The 18,062-nt window shown below is 44.9% G+C and overlaps 1 protein-coding gene and 1 long non-coding RNA gene across 2 annotated transcripts in view; one reads left to right on the forward strand and one right to left on the reverse strand.

Moving 5' to 3' along the window:
- Nucleotides 1-310: 310 nt before the first annotated feature.
- The window catches only part of cpamd8 (C3 and PZP like alpha-2-macroglobulin domain containing 8), a 44,247-nt gene continuing 26,495 nt past the window's right edge, over nucleotides 311-18,062 (forward strand). Inside the window, exons 1-21 of the mRNA XM_037114881.1 lie at nucleotides 311-1,121; nucleotides 2,908-3,059; nucleotides 3,578-3,600; nucleotides 4,200-4,365; nucleotides 4,752-4,804; nucleotides 5,260-5,277; nucleotides 6,332-6,386; nucleotides 6,588-6,701; nucleotides 7,098-7,182; nucleotides 7,289-7,397; nucleotides 7,638-7,865; nucleotides 8,016-8,186; nucleotides 8,282-8,410; nucleotides 8,517-8,715; nucleotides 9,456-9,631; nucleotides 10,798-10,947; nucleotides 11,388-11,549; nucleotides 11,668-11,810; nucleotides 12,811-12,873; nucleotides 13,806-14,037; nucleotides 15,717-15,870. Coding sequence (XP_036970776.1) covers nucleotides 1,036-1,121; nucleotides 2,908-3,059; nucleotides 3,578-3,600; nucleotides 4,200-4,365; nucleotides 4,752-4,804; nucleotides 5,260-5,277; nucleotides 6,332-6,386; nucleotides 6,588-6,701; nucleotides 7,098-7,182; nucleotides 7,289-7,397; nucleotides 7,638-7,865; nucleotides 8,016-8,186; nucleotides 8,282-8,410; nucleotides 8,517-8,715; nucleotides 9,456-9,631; nucleotides 10,798-10,947; nucleotides 11,388-11,549; nucleotides 11,668-11,810; nucleotides 12,811-12,873; nucleotides 13,806-14,037; nucleotides 15,717-15,870 — 2,668 coding nt within the window. The 5' untranslated portion in view covers nucleotides 311-1,035. The remainder of the gene's footprint in view (nucleotides 1,122-2,907; nucleotides 3,060-3,577; nucleotides 3,601-4,199; nucleotides 4,366-4,751; nucleotides 4,805-5,259; nucleotides 5,278-6,331; nucleotides 6,387-6,587; nucleotides 6,702-7,097; nucleotides 7,183-7,288; nucleotides 7,398-7,637; nucleotides 7,866-8,015; nucleotides 8,187-8,281; nucleotides 8,411-8,516; nucleotides 8,716-9,455; nucleotides 9,632-10,797; nucleotides 10,948-11,387; nucleotides 11,550-11,667; nucleotides 11,811-12,810; nucleotides 12,874-13,805; nucleotides 14,038-15,716; nucleotides 15,871-18,062) is intronic.
- On the reverse strand, nucleotides 11,617-16,962 carry LOC119028655. Its single transcript, XR_005077775.1, has 4 exons — nucleotides 16,738-16,962; nucleotides 15,785-15,873; nucleotides 14,779-14,837; nucleotides 11,617-11,822 (listed from the first exon to the last, which is right to left on the reverse strand). It is a non-coding gene; the product is annotated as an uncharacterized LOC119028655 (long non-coding RNA).

Raw genomic sequence — 18,062 nt, forward strand, 5'->3', positions numbered from 1 at the left:
TATGCCACTAGAGGGCAGCAGATATCTCTAAAGGGGGAGCCACCTCTTCAACGCACAGCAACAAGTAGAAAGAAAAGGAAATGAATAAAATTGAGATAAACCTGTTAAATGTGTTTTATTTTGTGTTAAATGTACACTGTGCTTTCTTACTTTGGTAATCTTGTGTTGTCCTCGAATCCGAAGGATTGTAGCTGGTAGATGTGCGGAGAGGTCCGTTGAAGCACAAGTATGAGAAATGTGCAGGTTATTTTTAAAAAAAAAAAAAAAAAAAAGGGTCTGAGCTGCAGCAGGCAACACACACACACACACACACACACACACACACAGGGGTTAGTCATGCTCTCGCAGCACGGGAGTGAGAGGAGGTATTGAAGTGAATGGAGCGCAGGCTGACGCCGATCGCCTCCCGGAAAGAAGAGAGGGGGGAAAAAAAACCCAGATCCACCGACTTGAGAGAGAATCACCAGGAAACAATCAGGGAAGAAACGAGAAGTTGCAGGAGATTTTTTTTTTCTTTCCTTTTTCTTCTCCCTCCCATGTCAAACATTGCCTTTACAGTGACATTTGCGAGCTTGAAGTGGGAGGACGCTCACAATTTGTAATGCTGAAATATGAGAGAACGGAACCGGGGCGGGTGAAGGCACATGGGAGAGGACTGTCCGTGTACTCTGGGCTCTAAGAGAAAAAAAAAAAGAAAAGAAAAGAAAAGAGGAAAAAAAAAGAAAACACACGCACGGTTTGCTTGGAACAGGATTTGACGAAGTGGGATGATTACAAAAAAAAGTTGATCTTTGGTTCCGGACGAAGCTCTGCGCAGCCTACCACGCCAAAGCAGCCTCAATGGATAGATAGACAGACTTGAGAGGGGGCTGCAGACTCAGACTGTTCAAGAGTCATTTAACTTTTTCATCAGAGTTGGAGGATTCCGACCTCCTTTAAGAGTGTGTGAGAGAGAGAGAGACGAGGAGGAGGAGGAGGAGAAGGAAGAAGGGGGGAGCCGATAATCCAGCATTATCTCGGTTACTGAGGGCCAAAATGTTGCGGTTGTCTCTGACAGCTTTGAGTCTTTCATGGACTTTGTTCATCTGCAACGTGAGCAGAGCTTATGCACAGGAGAGACTGTAAGTAGCCTGTGTTTGCATGCGTTGTCTCTGGAGTGGAGTGGAGGTGCTTTAACCCTCAAACTGCAGGCACCTCCGAGGCTCACTGTGGAGAATGTGGTCATGTGTCAGTTTGTGTGCAAAGTCGCTTTTTTATGGCAAAACATCAATCATACTTTATGTCTCTTTTGTTTGTTTGCTTTTTCAGATTGTGTGTGAATACGTGTGTCATTACAGGTGAAGACACTGCACTGAGTTGATCATCCACTGATGTTAGTGATGTGTTGAGAGATAACCTGCACTGCAAGCTGTCAGAGAGGGCTTTTTTTCTTCTAATGCCAGTGAGGTCAATTTAAAGGTTTTCCACTTTACTTTCACCAGGGGATTTTGAGGTTAAATTGGAATCCTGCCTCTGTGATGCCATCCCGTCAGCTGCTTCAGAGCTTCATCCTGACCTAAAGAGTTGTGTTTTTCATAGTGAGCAGGAGGGGATCGGACGCAGCTCTAGCAGAAACTGATTCACAAAAGAGAGCTGAAGTCTGTCATTAAGTTGTAAATCACTCAGGGTGAAATTTGGGCAAAACAAACAAACAAAAAAAAGTAAAGTAGTCTAAGAGCATCAAATCATGTGACTGGACTAAAAAAGAACTGACTGTTAAAGGACTGTTTAAAACAATTCCTAATCAGGCACCCAGCAGCTCTTAGCTGAGGAGGGAAAGTTGGGGTGAAAACAATGAGAACTTGAGTACATCGAGGCCATGTGACTGAAATAAGCATGGTCTCCACCACCTGATCCGGGCTCATCCAAGAGCTGGTTAAACTCACTGTAGATCAAACGCGCGGAGTCAATTTCCTCGTATTATCTTCCTTCTCCCGAAGCCTTATTTTCCAGGGGATTTTCTCATGACTTTCTCTCTCAGGAACTGCGGATGCCTCCGGCTGTAATGCTGTAGTACTGTAATGCCAACCACCTGATCCTTCTCTCAGGCATGCAATTGGGTCTGTGCTCGAGGCTTTGCTCACTCCTAATTTGTGTGATCTTTGGTTAAGTTTTCAGGGGAGTGGGTCTGTATGCCTTAGATCTTGAGAGTCGGAATGACTGGGTAAGGTTCTGGTCCAGGTACATCAGTGCTCTTCTGCTTTAGTTGAAACGCGAGCACTCAGTATTCTATCTTTGTCACCTGAGAGATGGAACCGCCCTCTGCGCCAGGTGGCTTATTATTTTATCCTTACGAAACTTTAAAATTGGGGCTCTTCTTTTTTCCACACTGTTGATAAGCATCAAAGAATGACCTTTGCTCTGTGACCTCAGCGACAGGCTACTTCCCTCAATTAAACATCAGAGCGACTGTGTGGAATCTCAGTTGTTACTTTTTTTTTTTTTTCCAAAAAACAGACGCCAAGGTTCTGTCAGAGGTGCCGGGACCACCCAGTGAGTGGAAAAGCTCATTGGCTGACAGGTAGCTGTGTCCCTGGTAACCATTGCCAATTAAACCTGATCTCCCTGCGCAGATCCATGTGGAACGCCCCCGTTTTGTATGTTGTTGCGTGAGCCTGCACTCACGGGGTCAGGGAGAAGCGTGACTTCTACCTCAGGGCTGGGAGTGCAAAGTGGAATCAGTGGGCCTGATCGCGGCACAGTGATGCCCCTTCATGTCATTGCACGTGTTGGCCTCTGTCCTCCTGGTGTCTCTTTGTTCTCTGACCTTTGACCTCTACTTTATCTCCTGTTACCACCACTCCTTCTGCTTTGCCACCTCTACTTTTCCTGTGTACTCTAACCCCCCCCTGCTCTCTCTCCTCTCAGGGGTTACCTGGTCGCCGCACCCTCCGTGTTCCGAGCCGGCGTGGAGGAGAGCGTGAGCGTGACCATCTTCAATGCGAGGGCAGAGACGCGCGTCCAGGTGCAGCTGTCGGTGAAGGGGCAGACGGTGGCCCACAGCCACGGCTCGGTGCTCGGTGAGAACACGTTCTGAAAGCTAAGGTTAAGTTGGCATGGTGCATCACTTTTACCTGCACTGACAAGTTGAGCTATGAGACCCCCCTACCCCCCCCCCACCCCACACCCCACACCCCCACTACCCCTCCTACCTCTTGTGGGATTTACTCAAAGGACGTTGAGATCACACGTAGATTGAAGCACACACGTAACGTGACGATGATCCCGCCGCCCTCACTGTGAGCTCCTGACCAGCTCCTGCTCTTCACAGGCATCATCTTTGACTGGAGGCATCAGCTCGGCCCAACCCCCCGCCAGCCACTTAGTGTATACAGTGTGTGATTTGTTTGACAGCACCGTTAATAGATGGTGCTTGCTCTGCCTCACAGTGGCACAGAGACAGGCTGCAGCTGGATTTCCTGCTAACCCAGGGTGAACTCAGCCACAGTGTAGCAGCCCTTACTGGATATTAACCGCATTATACAGATGTAGATGAGGATGTAATCACATTTATTGCATCTCTCTGTTTCTGTTTCAGACAAAGGCACCATCAAACTGAAGGTGAGTCTGCAACTGTGTGTGTGTGTGTGTTTGTTTGCATTTGGTTTCTTGTCAGTGTGCGCACGTCACTTTCTGTTTAGCGGTGACAGCTGCACAGTAGTGAGAGCCTCTTGTCCGCTGTGTGCACATTCCTTAGGCAACATGCAAATCAACACTAACAGTATTTGTAATGCAACATCTGTCTCCGCTCATTCATTGGGAATAAGGTAACAGCCCTCAATGTAATATGCAACAGCTGTTGACATGCATGTATGGTCCGCCGCCCCCGAAGGCTGGAATAGATCAATCTAGTGTACACAACTCGAATCTTCCCCTCTGTCTCTCCCCTCCCTTGTAACCCTCCACCCTCATTCTCGTGAAATACAGTCATGTGTAGCGCGATGTGTTATAGCTCGGCATCCTCCTCCCACGGTTCTTCTTTCTGATGTGATTACATGATGTGTTACGTGATGTAACTTATGTTTCCCTGAGAAAGCCCTATCAAGCTGAATGATTTCGAGTTGTGTACAGCGTTTTCGAGAGCCCTCCCCAGTTTGACCTCATTTTCTCCCCAGTAAATCCAGCGCTGATCCTCTTTGTGTTTGCGCGTTTGCCACCAGGTTCCCTCCGGGCTAAGGGGCCAGGCACATCTGAAGGTGTGGGGGAACCGTCACCTCACGGAGGGAGGCTACATCTTCCACAACTACACCACCATCACGGTGGAGAGCAAGGGCACGGCCGTCTTCATCCAGACCGACAAGCCCGTCTACAAACCCCAACATAAAGGTTCCCTCATAGTGCGCCTGGTAGTTAAATGGTTAAGCCTCAATTCTTGGCATTTCCTGCGCAGAGATGCAGAGAATTGAGGTTCCTGAAATGTGGCCAGTGAGCCAAAAGATGTTGATGCCGAAAACCAAAGATGTTAGTAATTGCTGTGATTATGTGATTTGATCCTGGCAGTATTTTTAAATCCATCAGATGAATTCAGACAGGCAATCAGTTTATTCAAATCGGCCTATAGGTTTTTTTTAAAGAAATTGGTCTGTGATTGGCCAGAAATGGATTAATCTGAGAAAAATTTTCTAGAACACTAGATGTCGTTTAAATGCACGAAGAACGTCACATGAAACCTGCTGTATTTAACAATGCTGTGTTTCTTTCTCTGCTTTTAGTGCTCATCAATGTCTACACAGTGACCCCCGACCTGAGGCCGGTAAATGACAAGGTAATTCAAAATGTATCTCATGTTGTAATATTAAAAAGACACACTCACCTATCTTTTGCGTCACCTCTGCAACAGGGCGACATAATATTTGGCCCGAACATACTTTTCCATCTCTAATTGCTGGGATTAGGAGGAGAAGCCCAGCCTCCCCATGAGTGCAGAGTAATGTACAGTTACCTATTTACAGAAGCCAGGCTCGAGTCATTTCTCTTTGGAATGCCAGCAATGGCTCCAAATATACTGTGCAACTGTGCAGACAGACGGTTTATTGATGTTTGCAGCTATAAAGGTCCGCCGCTGGTAAAACGGCAGTGCTCACTTTCACAGATGGATGATTGTTGGATAAGGAAGGAGCGGGGAGAAGCGCTGGGAAGAGAGGGACAGGATCGTCCCTGGGCTTTACAGTCTGTGTCTGATTCATTACATCTTGTGCTTCTTTATGTTTTTCTTTTCAGATCGAGGCGTATGTTTTGGTGAGTGGAAGCTGCCGGGACCACCCAGGGGGACAGTGGCAATTTTAGTTCCCAGCCCGGTCGGAGATTACAGAGCAGAAGTCAGGGCAGCTCACCTAGATAACAGGGTGCTCTTTGGAACAGCAGAAGGATAAACAACATAAAAGGAACCTCTTCTCTTCTCTTCTCTTCTCTTCTCTTCTCTTCTCTTCTCTTCTCTTCTCTTCTCTTCTCTTCTCTTCTCTTCTCTTCTCCTCTCTCTTGCAGTTCTCGAGACGTTTCTAGGTCAAAAACAACCCAATTACCTCTTCATAAGAGGCTTAGGGAAGCCCATACATGACTTGCAGTGGATGTAAGGCACATCAGTGTTGCACACAGCTCGCCCTGCGCTGCTGTTTCCCCACCCACATGCCCACAGACACACCTGGTGGAGATCTACGCTCACTTTTAGTTTACTACTTTTTTTTTTTTACCTTCAGCCAACGAATCACCTGAGGAAAAAGCTGTAAAAGTATTTTGACAGCTGTCTGAGCGAGGAGCCAGGTCTCTGGGTCAAGTTCAGTTCAAGAACTGTTAGACCTGTCTTAACAATTGCCGTATATGAGATTCCCTTTGAACACACAGTAGTTTGAAACTTAAAGGGCAACTCCACTAGTTTTACACACTGAATTGTGTTTACAGGTCTTGGGGAGTTCTGCTTCAGATGTGGAAATGTAGATCTGATAAATTGCCTCCAGTGATGTCATTTGGTGGCTGAGTTGCGTTGTGGGCAATGTAGGCACCAGGTTTTGAAGAATGTGTGGAATAAAAGAGGCGATATTTCTGCTTTATCACTTTTGATCATTTGGCCAAAAGTTGCTTCTCAAAACCTGGTGCCTACACTACCCACAATGCAACACCAGTGGAGACAATTTATCAGATTACATGCAGCTTCCCCTGGAGCCATACGAGGCTTTTTCCACATGTACAGTAGGATTCCCCAAGACCTATAAACACACTTGGTGGACTGGTAGATTGACCCTTTACATGTAGAATGTGTGATCTCAACAGTGGTTTGTGAACTTTGATCCCTCAGGATCCACGAGGATCCAGGATGGTCCAGTGGAAAGCTCTTGAATCCATCTGCTGTGGTGAGCCACGTCTTCTGTGTTTGCATCATCACTGTGCAGCCTGTAGATTCAGAGCTTTACTGAGTTTATAAAGTTGCACATGTGCTGTTATTGTACGCCTGCTGCGTTCATCTGGTTTTCTGTAATTGTCATATCAGGATTTTATCATTCACGTGAAGCAGACAACCATCGAAGGTGAAACTACATTTCTCTGTCATTTAGGCGTCGTGAACATGAGCTTCCCTCTGTCGGACCAGCCAGTGTTTGGAGAGTGGTTTATCTTCGTGGAGGCGCAGGGCCACACCTATAACGTGTCGTTTGAAGTCCAGAAATATGGTGAGGCCATGCACATACAGTACAAAGGAGTTTGGCACAACAGGGTAATATTTGTTATCAAGTTTATTTTGTTTTATTCTCATATTTAAGCTGGTTAAGAATTGGCAGTGTGTGAGAATTAGCCAGTGGTTGTTGTCATACTTAAAATAGAGGCCAGCATATCACTAGAGGTACAACTCACTGTACTTGGTGTTTTTGAAGTCAATTTTTTCTTACTCATCGACCAACCTGATTTTCTTGAGGGGGTTGCGAATGGTTGAGCTGCTTTAGAGACACATAGAGGAGCCAGTGAATATATTTAATGCACCAGAAAGCTACTGATAGGGAGCACAAATATGACAGAAAATACACCAAAAAGTAGAAAAAGCCACTCATGTTGTGTTACCTTTCTCACAGTGATGCCCAAGTTTGAGTTGGTGATCGATCCGCCGCGGTACGTCCGTGATCTGAACTCGTGCGAGCAGGCGACTGTCAGGGCCAAGTAAGTCCCCTGAAATTCAGCATGGCAAACATCTAAATGTCTTTTATCTTGTTGATTCGCTGACCTGGGCTGCCTTGTAGAGGCCTGACATGTTGATGTTGTACAGGTATACCTTTGGGAAGCCGGTGGCGGGGAAGCTGACGGTGAATATGACGGTGAATGGAGTGGGCTATTACCGTCACGAGATGGGTCATCCTGTGATTAAAACCATGGAGGTCAGTCCGTTTATTCCCTGCTGCTGCTTCGCTCCTGTGTGTGACTTTAACAGCTGACGATTAAGGCGTGCGTTGAGCTAAAATGGTTGATCGCCTCATTTGAATTGTTTGAATTTGAATTGAACCGTTTCTTAAGTACTATCATTATCATGCATACGTTGCGCATAATTATTATTATGGGTGCTCCCCTGGCACTAGAATTATGTTCGGAGTACCAGATCTCTCCTCTACTGCTCTCAGATCAAAGGCTCTGCAAACTTCAGCCTGTGTGTGAAGGACATGATGCCCTTGGACGTGGCCGATCACTTCAGGGGCTCTGTGAGCATTTGGGCGTCTGTGACGAGTGTAGACGGGAGCAGGCAAACCACTTTTGACGATTCAACACCCGTGCATAAGCAGCTCATCGACATCAAGTACTCCAAGGACACACGCAAGCAGTTCAAGCCTGGTCTGCCATACAAAGGGAAGGTGAGGAAGGAAAATGTAGCTGTTGACACTGTATGTAATACTACATGCTGTTACATTTATCGTCTGACAGGTGTTGTTCATTCATATTTACATTGTGGGCTGCTTTTTGTAATTTCCTCGTCTGCCGTTTGACAACCCCTCTCCCTGCAGATTGAGGTGACCTACCCTGATGGCAGTCCGGCTGATGGGGTGAGGGTGCGTGTCAAAGCAGAGCTGACCCCCAAGGACAACGTCTACACCAGCGAACTGACCTCCAAGGATGGCCAGGCCACCTTTGAGATCCCCTCCATCCCCACTGCTGCCCAGTATGTCTGGTTGGAGGTCAGTGGCTCTAGTAGCTCGAGCAAGAAGGTCCTTTCAGGCAAATCTTAACTCAAATGGGAACTTAAAACGTTGTATTTTTTTGTTTGACATAGACCAAGGTGACATCCATTGACGGCAAGACAGTAGGAGATCAGTACCTGCCCAGCTACCTGTCTATCAGCAGCTGGTACTCCCCCAGTAGGTGTCATATTCAGATTCAGAGCCCCAGTACCCCACTCAAGGTAAGCGCTGCCTGACTGTCCATTTTGGACGATCATAGTATCCTCAGCAACCGGCGTAATGTCAGCATGATTTCATCCCTCTGTGTGTGTGCGTGTGTGTGTGTAGGTTGGCCAAGAAGCAGAAGTCGCTCTCAAATCCACCTGCCCCTGTAACTTCACCCTGCACTACGAGGTGACATCCAGAGGGAACATCATCCAATCAGGCCAACAATCAGCCAACCTGACGGCATCGCACAGAGGGAAAAGGGCGACAGTCACCTTTGACAAGAACATCCACACTACCAACCTGCCTCCCTCTGCCTCGGGTGCGTATGTTTTTATCCCCTGATTTAATTTTAATAGGTTAAGGATGAACGGAAAAACCTATGCAGAGAGTACAGTCCTTTTGTTGGATAATATATTGTCCAAAAAAAAGGCAAAAAACAATAGTTTTGTCATATTAAGACTGTTATATGCCACAAAGGTCAACACTTTGTAATAACCATTATTAATAAATTGTAAATTCATAGTTAATTCAACGTTATTGGATAGTTATGTCACTGTAAACAATCAATGAAATGCTTAAAGCAATTCTTTACTGTAAAGGTGCAACTTATGAGTGCACTGTTTGAAGCTAGAAAGGGGGTCAGGGTCTGCCAAATATAAACAAAGTGAAACAGTATGAAAGTGAGTTGTCAGACAGAGTACTTATCGTGACAGCACAAAAAAATATCAAAAAAAGACAACCAGAACAATTTTTAAAAAAATGAAAAAACACTGAAGTGCTGCACCCATGTCTTACAATGGCAGATAAAAGCCTGCTGTTTTGCTTGGAGTCAAGTCTGTTTATGTTAGCTAAAGTGTTTGTAACATTATTTTGTAAACAAACAAGTATGTTTGATAACGTGACTATGGTGACAGGCCAGTTCCGAGCACTGTGTCCCCATTCCCTGAACATTGACCCAGCGTCCCAGCATCTTTATCACAGATGTCTCAAACATCACTTCATCAGAAAAGCTTCTTCGACACTGAATCGACCCACTTTGCTGTGCCCCCCCCCCGCCAGGTGCTGCAGGCTCCTCCGCCCAGGCCGAGATGGACAGCTGCGTCTCCTACCTACGTTTCCCAGTTAGCCACAGCATGGCACCCCTCAGCCGTCTGCTGGTGTACTACGTGAGGGACAACGGCGAAGGCGTCACCGACAGTCTGCAAATCCCCATCCAGCCCGACTTTGAAAACCAGGTTTGCCTCGTCACGTAAAAAAAAAGTAGCGTAAAGCCGTATTCCTGCTTATTTTCTCCACACAGAAGTGCTTTCAACTGTAAACACCCTTTATCAACACACATTAAACTTGTGAGAGAGTATGTTTCTCGCCCAAACACTGACATTGTATATAAATTAGTTATTATAAAAATATTATTTTTTAACACGTAACGATTAATAAAAACTTGGAACAAACCCGGAGCGGTCTGTGTATACGTTTTGGAGCTGAGCCCGAGTATCCATGCACCAGCTCTGTCCACAGTGTAATGTCTGTAAACAAACAGCTGTGTTGGCCTGGGAGAGCTCCCCAGTTCCTGCCTGCATTAGGTGGAGTTAACTCCCTGAAGTATTTACAGCTCCCTGGTATGCCATTACAACACTCTATGTGCGTATGTGCGTATGTGTGTGTGCGTGTGTGTGTGTGTGTCGGAGGAGGGGGTTGTGAGGGCATGACTAGACAGAGGCCACGCAGGCCGCAGGCAGATGAGTGGGGTCGTGACAGGAGAGGATGACAGGTTACAGAGTGGTGAAAGGAGGGCAGCGGAACCGATTAACAGGGCTAATTTGTGACTGCGCACTGTTGAAAAACTTGTTTTTGATGTGTGAAAGTTTACGACCGACTCTCACCATCCCTCCCCCTGTCGAGGCCTGTACTTTTCCACTCTGTCCTCGCGTCTCCCACCGCGTCTGACCGCCTTAACACGTCAGGATTGATGTTCTACAGTATGTGATGCAGACGTTGCAAGCGAGGAGGAACTGTCAGGCAACACTGTCAACTAGTGCCGAAACATTTACTCAATTCACTGATTTATACATCGACGGAAAAAGGACTCAAGAACAATTTACGATTTGCTTTACGTCTTTGTATTGTGTGGATTTTGGAATTGTTAGGAGATGTTGAATTTCCCAAATTTTTCTGAAGTATTGCAGACTTAGAGATAAATCAGCAAATTTAAAATCAAATCAGCTAAATAATCACTCACTAAAAAATGGTCAGCTGCACCTCTTCTGACAAATATTTGTTAAGCTTTAATGCACAATATTTATGTCTAAAGCGCTTGTTATACAAATGCATTTTGGTCCATAGAAAGAACACACAAGGGCTCATTTTACGGCTGTTGAAATGTGTCGGTTGGTTTTCGCAGGTGTCTGTTTCTCTGTCAGCTAATGAGTCCATGCCAGGGGACCCCGTGACCCTGCACGTCCGAGGAGAAAAAGGCTCCTGTGTGTGTGTGGCCACTGTCGATAAGAGCCTTTATCTGTTAAAGCCCGACTTCCAGCTCAGTCCAGACAAGGTTGGTCCGGAGTTAACTGTGATATTTCTCATTCACCGTCTTTTGTAAAAAAATAACATCTGGCATTCAAGTGATGTAGTTTTCTTTCATCTGTATTTGTCTCATGTCACTATTACTTTGCTTAGTCTGAGGAAATATAAACATATTTATTTGATGTGGAATGTAGATGTAAGAGAAGGGGATCTAAAGGGAAGAGCCACTCAAACAGCTTTATGTGTGTAACTGCATCTGTGTGGTACAGCAATATATCGATAATATATCATGTCATCTTAGATTTTGAACATCATTATGTGGTGATATGGCACAAGTGTTGTCTTCTCCTGGTTTTAAAGGCTGTATTACATTAAGTGATGTCATTTGTGAACATTCCGGTGTGCTGTGCTTGTCCTCATACTTGCCTTTACCCAAAAAAGTTACATCAGTGTGTTTCCTCTGCGCAGGTGTTTAAAGAGCTGGCAGATTTTGACGTATCGGACGCTTTCGGCGTTCCCAAGGATGACGGGCACTTCTGGTGGCCGGGGCTGTCGTCAAAGAGACGCAGGCGGTCCTCTGTGTTTCCGTGGCACTGGGATATCACCAAGGACGCACGCTTTGCCTTCACAGTGAGAACACACACGTAGTCAAGGAGCCCACAGCGATTGTACAGGGATGAAAAAAGACAACAGACAGTAATCTTTAATGCATGTGTTTGTTTTTATTTTCTCTGTATGTTTAACTCAGGAAACAGGGCTGGTTGTGATGACAGACATGGTGAGTTTAAACCACCGGCAGACTGGAGGCATGTACACAGACGAGGCTGTTCCCGCCTTCCAGCCGCACACCTCCACCTTAGTGGCCGCCATGCACTCTCGACCCACGACCAGGTAAAGGACCCGCTGTGGAGAAGTCAAAGACATGTAGAGTCATATTCAAGTATTGTCCCGTTCCAACTGTCTTCTCAACAGATAAAAAAATCTAAGTCTAAATCTAATCTAAGTGTCACCAGAGTCAGCTGAACATAAAGACATTTACAGGTGGGTTTCACAGCAAATATTCATTTGATCTGGGATTCATCTGAATCAGAGTTTAGCAAAACTAACGCGAGCAAACCACGTCGAAAGACTAGAGCACGACCGATACTCGATGTTTGGGCTCATGCAGATACCGAAACTAGGGAGTGCAACATTCTGATATCCTAGCTAAAAGGTGAGTCATCCTATCTCTCATGATGTCGACAGAGAAGCTCTAACTTTTCACTCTGCTGACAGTTTGGCAGACAGTGGAATTGTGTTTATTTGTTTAAGCATGAAAGTCAATCAACTACGATTACATTTCTTCCAAGACCTACATAGTACACCTTTAAACTGCGATTTAATGAATCCTTGTTGGTGTAACCCAGCCTTTATAGTTTAAATCTGTATCTTCTACCTGTAAGGACAAACCTTTATGTTTAAGGGCCCTCTCTCTGACCGTTAAGGGTCCTTACAAGTTACCCCGCCATTCACTCGACTCTTCTTCCCACTGGGTGTCAGGAGTTATCGATGTGTTATTGATAGCATGACCCGGTCAAGCACAGATAGATATGCAGTTCTTTTGAAAGAAGACCCGTGTGAGAGCAGTGGTTCTGGTGATGCACACTTCACAGTGTGTGTCGTGCATGGGTTGAGCAAGGTCTCCAGATGAGTAATAGACAAGCCGGGAAAAACATGACAAAGTAAATTAATATTGTTAGTTTGTCCAATACTTCTCATTCTAGCGGTGAACATTAAACACATGACGTGACTCGGAGGATGTCAGAAGGAGGATACATTCTCCAATTATGGTATTGTTTTATTGTGAGCAGCTGAAGCCTTTTATTGATGTCAGCCTGTGTTTTGTTTGCAGAGCAGAGAAGAGGAGGCGAACATTTTTCCCAGAGACTTGGGTGTGGCACTGCCTCAACGTCAGGTATTTAAATCTTTATATAAATATTTCACTTGTGTTGGTGTGTGTGTGTGTGTGTGTGTGTGTGTGTGTGTGTGTGTGTGTGTTACATGCCTGTGGCTAGATATATCAGGTGCAGCTGACTGTCTGTGCTCACTTGGGATTTAGTCACAATCTAAAGCGTGGAGGGGAGCAGAGAAATGGAGAAGAGAGGAGCGAAAACAAACAAAAAAAAAAAACGAAAGGGGAGACATTCATAGTGTGGATGAATTTATAAGAGTAGGATAGAACGGGGACAGACAGTGAGGTGTGAGGAGAAGGTCACAGGTCAGCAGGAGAAAAAAAAAGATGGGACTTAAGGATAAGAAAGGGGCGCTGGGAAGGAAAGGTGCGAGTCGTGCCGAGCAGCGTCCAGCGTTTCCGTCCATTGGGTGTGAATGTGCCTCGTTTAAATTGGGCGATCTTGGAACAGACTGTCACTTTCTCAACAGCTCCTTCCATTTATTTTCGGCCAATACAAATGAAATGCCCATAGATTTCCATATGCTTGATTCCTTTGGATGGGACTTCAGCTCTGCCTAATTTCCTGTGAAGTCCAAAGCTCTGATTTCCCTTTAAAAGTCTATTAAAATGGAGTTTGGGCAACTTTGATCAAAAGGAAGGGTGTTCATGCAGGTTTTCAAGTTTATTATGACCTGTGACAGTTTGCCAAGACCAACTTTAAATATGCATTGCCAGTAATGATCTCAGCCCATTTCATTCAGACAAACAGATCGGGTCAACACCTGACTGTACCTCACAACTATCCAGTTCAGAGTGTTTGCTGTAGTAACTTTGGTGCAGATGTTGGTGTTGACACAGCTGTAACTAACATAAAACATGAAAAGGATGCCAAAATCTGTCTTTTTACTGCGCTGCGCAATTACATTTAAAGTCGTATCTCGACATGCTTACAGCTCTGAAACCGGGGAGGCTGAGCTGAGACTGGATGTGCCGGACTCGATCACCACATGGGTGACAGAAGCCGTCAGCCTGTCACAGGACAAGGGGCTGGGCTTGGCGAAGAGGGCTGAGCTTCGTACCTTCAAACCCTTCTTTGTCGACTTCACATTGCCCTACAGCCTAATCAGAGGGGAGCAGACCAAAGTTCCCCTCACTGTCTACAACTACCTGCCAACCTGCGCTGAGGTAAGGTGATGAATGAGAGGGCAGATGGAGCAGACACAAGTACCAGTGCAGCGTATGCACACTAAACGGCAGCCGTCTTCACACAGCACAAACTTGACACTCTTTGTCTCATCTAAGGCTGCACAATTAATTAAATGATTATCTTGTTATAATATCATACTAATACTAATGTTATATAGCGCTTGGAAAAACTGAAACGAATGGAATTTCATAATTAATCATGTCAGGTCAGAAGTTCCCAAACGTTTTCACTTAGAGGGCCAAAACTGAATTTAATGATGGACCATGGGCCAAGGGCAAGCGCCTGTTGTATCGTTCTGTATTGTTAAGATGCAAAATGCTGTTGTACGGAAGCCCTCGAGAAGCAAAAGTTCTAAAACACAAAAAAGCTGTAGTGATCCAGGTTTGACTTGAATTGTTTTGCTCAGATAATCTGTCTAAGTTCTTGTTTTCACATGCTATTCAGGGCTTCTGTACCAGGATCCCATTTACCTTAATTGCTCAGATTACACATGTTCATACACGGATGGTGCACACACGTTCAAGCCAAAGCACCCCACACTACAACCCAATATTACATAGACTCCCATGCAGCGATGGAACAGCCATCAGGAGCAATTTGGGGTTACATATCTTTCTCACATCGACATGCTGCGCAATCGATTAGTGGACAGCTCGGCCCCAAAATAGGTGTCAAAATGCTTTATATGTGTATTGAAAAAAGTCTTAAATTTAACATACCCCTTCGTCCCAAGTGAAGAGAAGTTGCCGGTGACTTCATGTGTGCCAAAGAAAAATCACTGCCAAACAAACAAAGCCTCAGTAAGCTGAATTTCATAGTGTGTTGACATGAGTAGATAACACATGCTGTCTGGAACGTAGGAAAGTCATGTCCATTGTTTTACACAGCCCCAATATAACAAACATGATGTGCTTCACAGGTGTTCAAAACATACAGACCCCTGTTATGGTCCTTAAAGTTGTGTTTTTTTTCCAAGGACTGGTCTGATGTCAAAACAATATGTGATAAACAAGGCTTGTTTCTGGAATAACAGCGGGCAGGTAGGCCCTGGGGTACTGAGGAGTTGGAAATGTGGCCAAAGGAAGCACGGGTTTGTAATGTGTGGATATGAGATTAGCCCAGAGGTATGTTATAGTGCTCACTTTGAATAGCTCTCTGAGCTCTGTGTTGGCCTTGAACGAGTCCATCCTGCGCTCCACACCGATGACATCATGATGTTTGCAGATGAGCCCGTTAAATGGCCTGTGCGTGTTCTGCCCTGATGTCATGTTAGGTGAATATGCAAACCAGTGTAGCCCTCCCTTTGATGTCCACCCCGGCAACATGTGATTCCTATATTTTCTGCTCGGTTATTTACGGCTCGTGGCGTGTGGATAAAGAACAGTTAAAAAGATCTCCATTACCGAACCCTCTGAGAAAATTGGACGATGAGTGGAACGTAATCCTTAGGGGAGCTCAAGAAGCATGAGTCAGTCAGCATGGAAAATTCACAATGTGATTTTTAAAAAAAATTTCTCCCTCTCTTTCGGAGCTTTGAGGAGAACACGCTATAAGAGGGAGGGGCGTGCCGGCAGAAATGATGTCATTGTGGCCTGTCAGAGAAGATCAATTGCCTACGATTTGTCCCCTTTCTCTCTCCGCCCCTCTTCTCTCACAGGTTCACGTTAAAGTCTCCGTTCCGAAGGGCATCAAGTTTGTCGGCCATCCTGGAAAGCACCATCTCACCAGGAAGAAGTGTGTTGCTCCTGGAGAGGCTACACCAACATCCATTGTGTTGTCTTTCACCGAACTGGGGTCAGCAAACATCACAGGTACTGTGGAATAACCAAAAAGAAAAACTTGGCTTGTAGGTGTTGTGGAATTTCGGCTCACAACACAACTGTGTGCACAGCTTCATGCCAAGTCAATTCCTCTTGAACCTTCCCTAGTTTCAGGTTATATCGTCTCAGCTCAGAAAGGTGGAGAGACAGTCAGTCTGCTGCAGCAGAAAGGTCGGAGGCCATCCTATGAGTTTACATGAACAACAGCGTTGGTTTGTCAGAGATCTGTTTTGTAAGCATATCTACAGCTGCAAAGAGCATGCAAAATATAAACTCATAGATCAAGAGGTCACTGTACCCTCATCCATACATTATCTGGCCTGGTGTCCTAACCTTTATACAGGGCACATACAAAATCTTATGCTGTGGAGCCTCCAAGATTTTTCTCCCATGTTAGGGTTTTAATATTACCTTAGCAATAGCCTAAATTCACATGGCGGCCATTTTCCTCCGACTTTAGGCTCAGGCCGGGAAGCTCAAGTGTTGTGCTGCTGTGTTCCAGGTTGAAACTCATATGAATGTAGACAGCCTGACAACTTGTTATCATTTCACTACTTCCTGATTGACAGTGAAAATCTGGAGGGATATCGGGATACATTTCATGGTAAAACAATATATTTGATAACCCATTAGCTTCCGTTGGACAACAGCTAACATGAGCATTCAACCACTTTCTAGCTAACATTCCCATTTGATAGTGTTACACGATATAATTCATTCTAAGATATCACCACACATCTTGGACACATTTATTTAAGCCTGGGTGTAAAATGCACAGAATGTAGTTAAACGGTAACGCTAGCTAGCAGGTGGTTCGACGCTAACATTAGCTAACAGGTTTTCTGTATGCTGTTTTACCTTGAAATGTGGCCTGATGTCCCTCCAGATTTCCACTGTCCGTCATCTTTTCTGTTGCTGGTCAATTGGGAAGTGGTGAAATGATAACAGTTTGTCAGAATCCCTATGTTTATACGCCTAGCAAGCTAGAACTGAGCAGCATAAAGCTATCCCAGCATTCACGCTTACCGCCCTGAGCACGTTAACAGAGGAAAACGGCCGCCATGTGAATACATTACATTGCAAATTCAGGTAAGCTGAACAGATTTAAGACATTCACACTTGCAAAACTTGAGAAATTAATTTGAATTCAATTTCAATATGGGTCAGTATATTAAATGAGCAGTTGCGATACTGTAACACTAAGAGCAGCAAAGCATCTTCATATTTACGTAGACATTAGTAAGACTTTATATTAGGATACATATATAGGATATATATATTAACTTGTTGCTTATTAGCGTATTAATAGCATTTTTGTAATTAAAAAGCACTTCAAATTAATCTTATTCTGCATGACGGCATAGTATTACTTTTCATTAACTGCTATCAATCAACAGTAAGTTTGAAATTGGGAACATATTTTATGGTAGAAAAACTTCTCAACTCAGTTTGTGTAAGGGTGAATGACTGACTATTGTTTTGGTATTATTACTTTAAAAGACCCGTACTGAGCCAAGCATATTGATATAACTCATGTATAACAACTTCCTTACTTAACATCAATAAACAGAAATTAGGGGGTTATTGTTACAACGTTTGGCTGAGTATTAGTAGAATATGGTCTTGCAGTATAAAGCATGGTAAGTGCTTCATAATGACTAATTAAAAGCCAACATGCATGATAATAACCAACTAGTTGATGGTTAACGTGTGCTCCTGAATGTAAAGTGTTATCAAGATATTAAGTAATCTTAAATGACTCTTTTATGTCCCACAGTCTCTGTCACATGAGCAGAAAGAAGGGCGGCTCAGCCTTTGTTTTGAAGGCGCGCCCCAGAGTTTTAATGCTCATGTAAACAATACAGATTAGATTGTGCTGGATCATGGAAATAGTGTTATTTGAGTTCTTAAGTGGCATGAGGACGTCAGCGCCCTCAGTGTGATGCCTCACAAAAAGGCAAGCCTTTGGCTCGGGAGAGCTCTGCTGGCCGGGGAACTGAGCTGTGTGTGATCTGGTCACCCACCCACAGTTACAAACAGTCCCCTCCAGAGCGCATGTGAGAACAAAGCAGGCCAGCAGTGGGGGAGCAACCAGAGCTGTGCTGTGACACTCAGTGGCATGTTGATGAGTTTGCAGGTCACTGGCGGTCAATGGGCCCCCCATGGCCCCACTCCTAGTCCCC

This window comes from Acanthopagrus latus, chromosome 11 (genome assembly GCF_904848185.1).
Source record: "Acanthopagrus latus isolate v.2019 chromosome 11, fAcaLat1.1, whole genome shotgun sequence".
NCBI lineage: Eukaryota > Metazoa > Chordata > Actinopteri > Spariformes > Sparidae > Acanthopagrus > Acanthopagrus latus.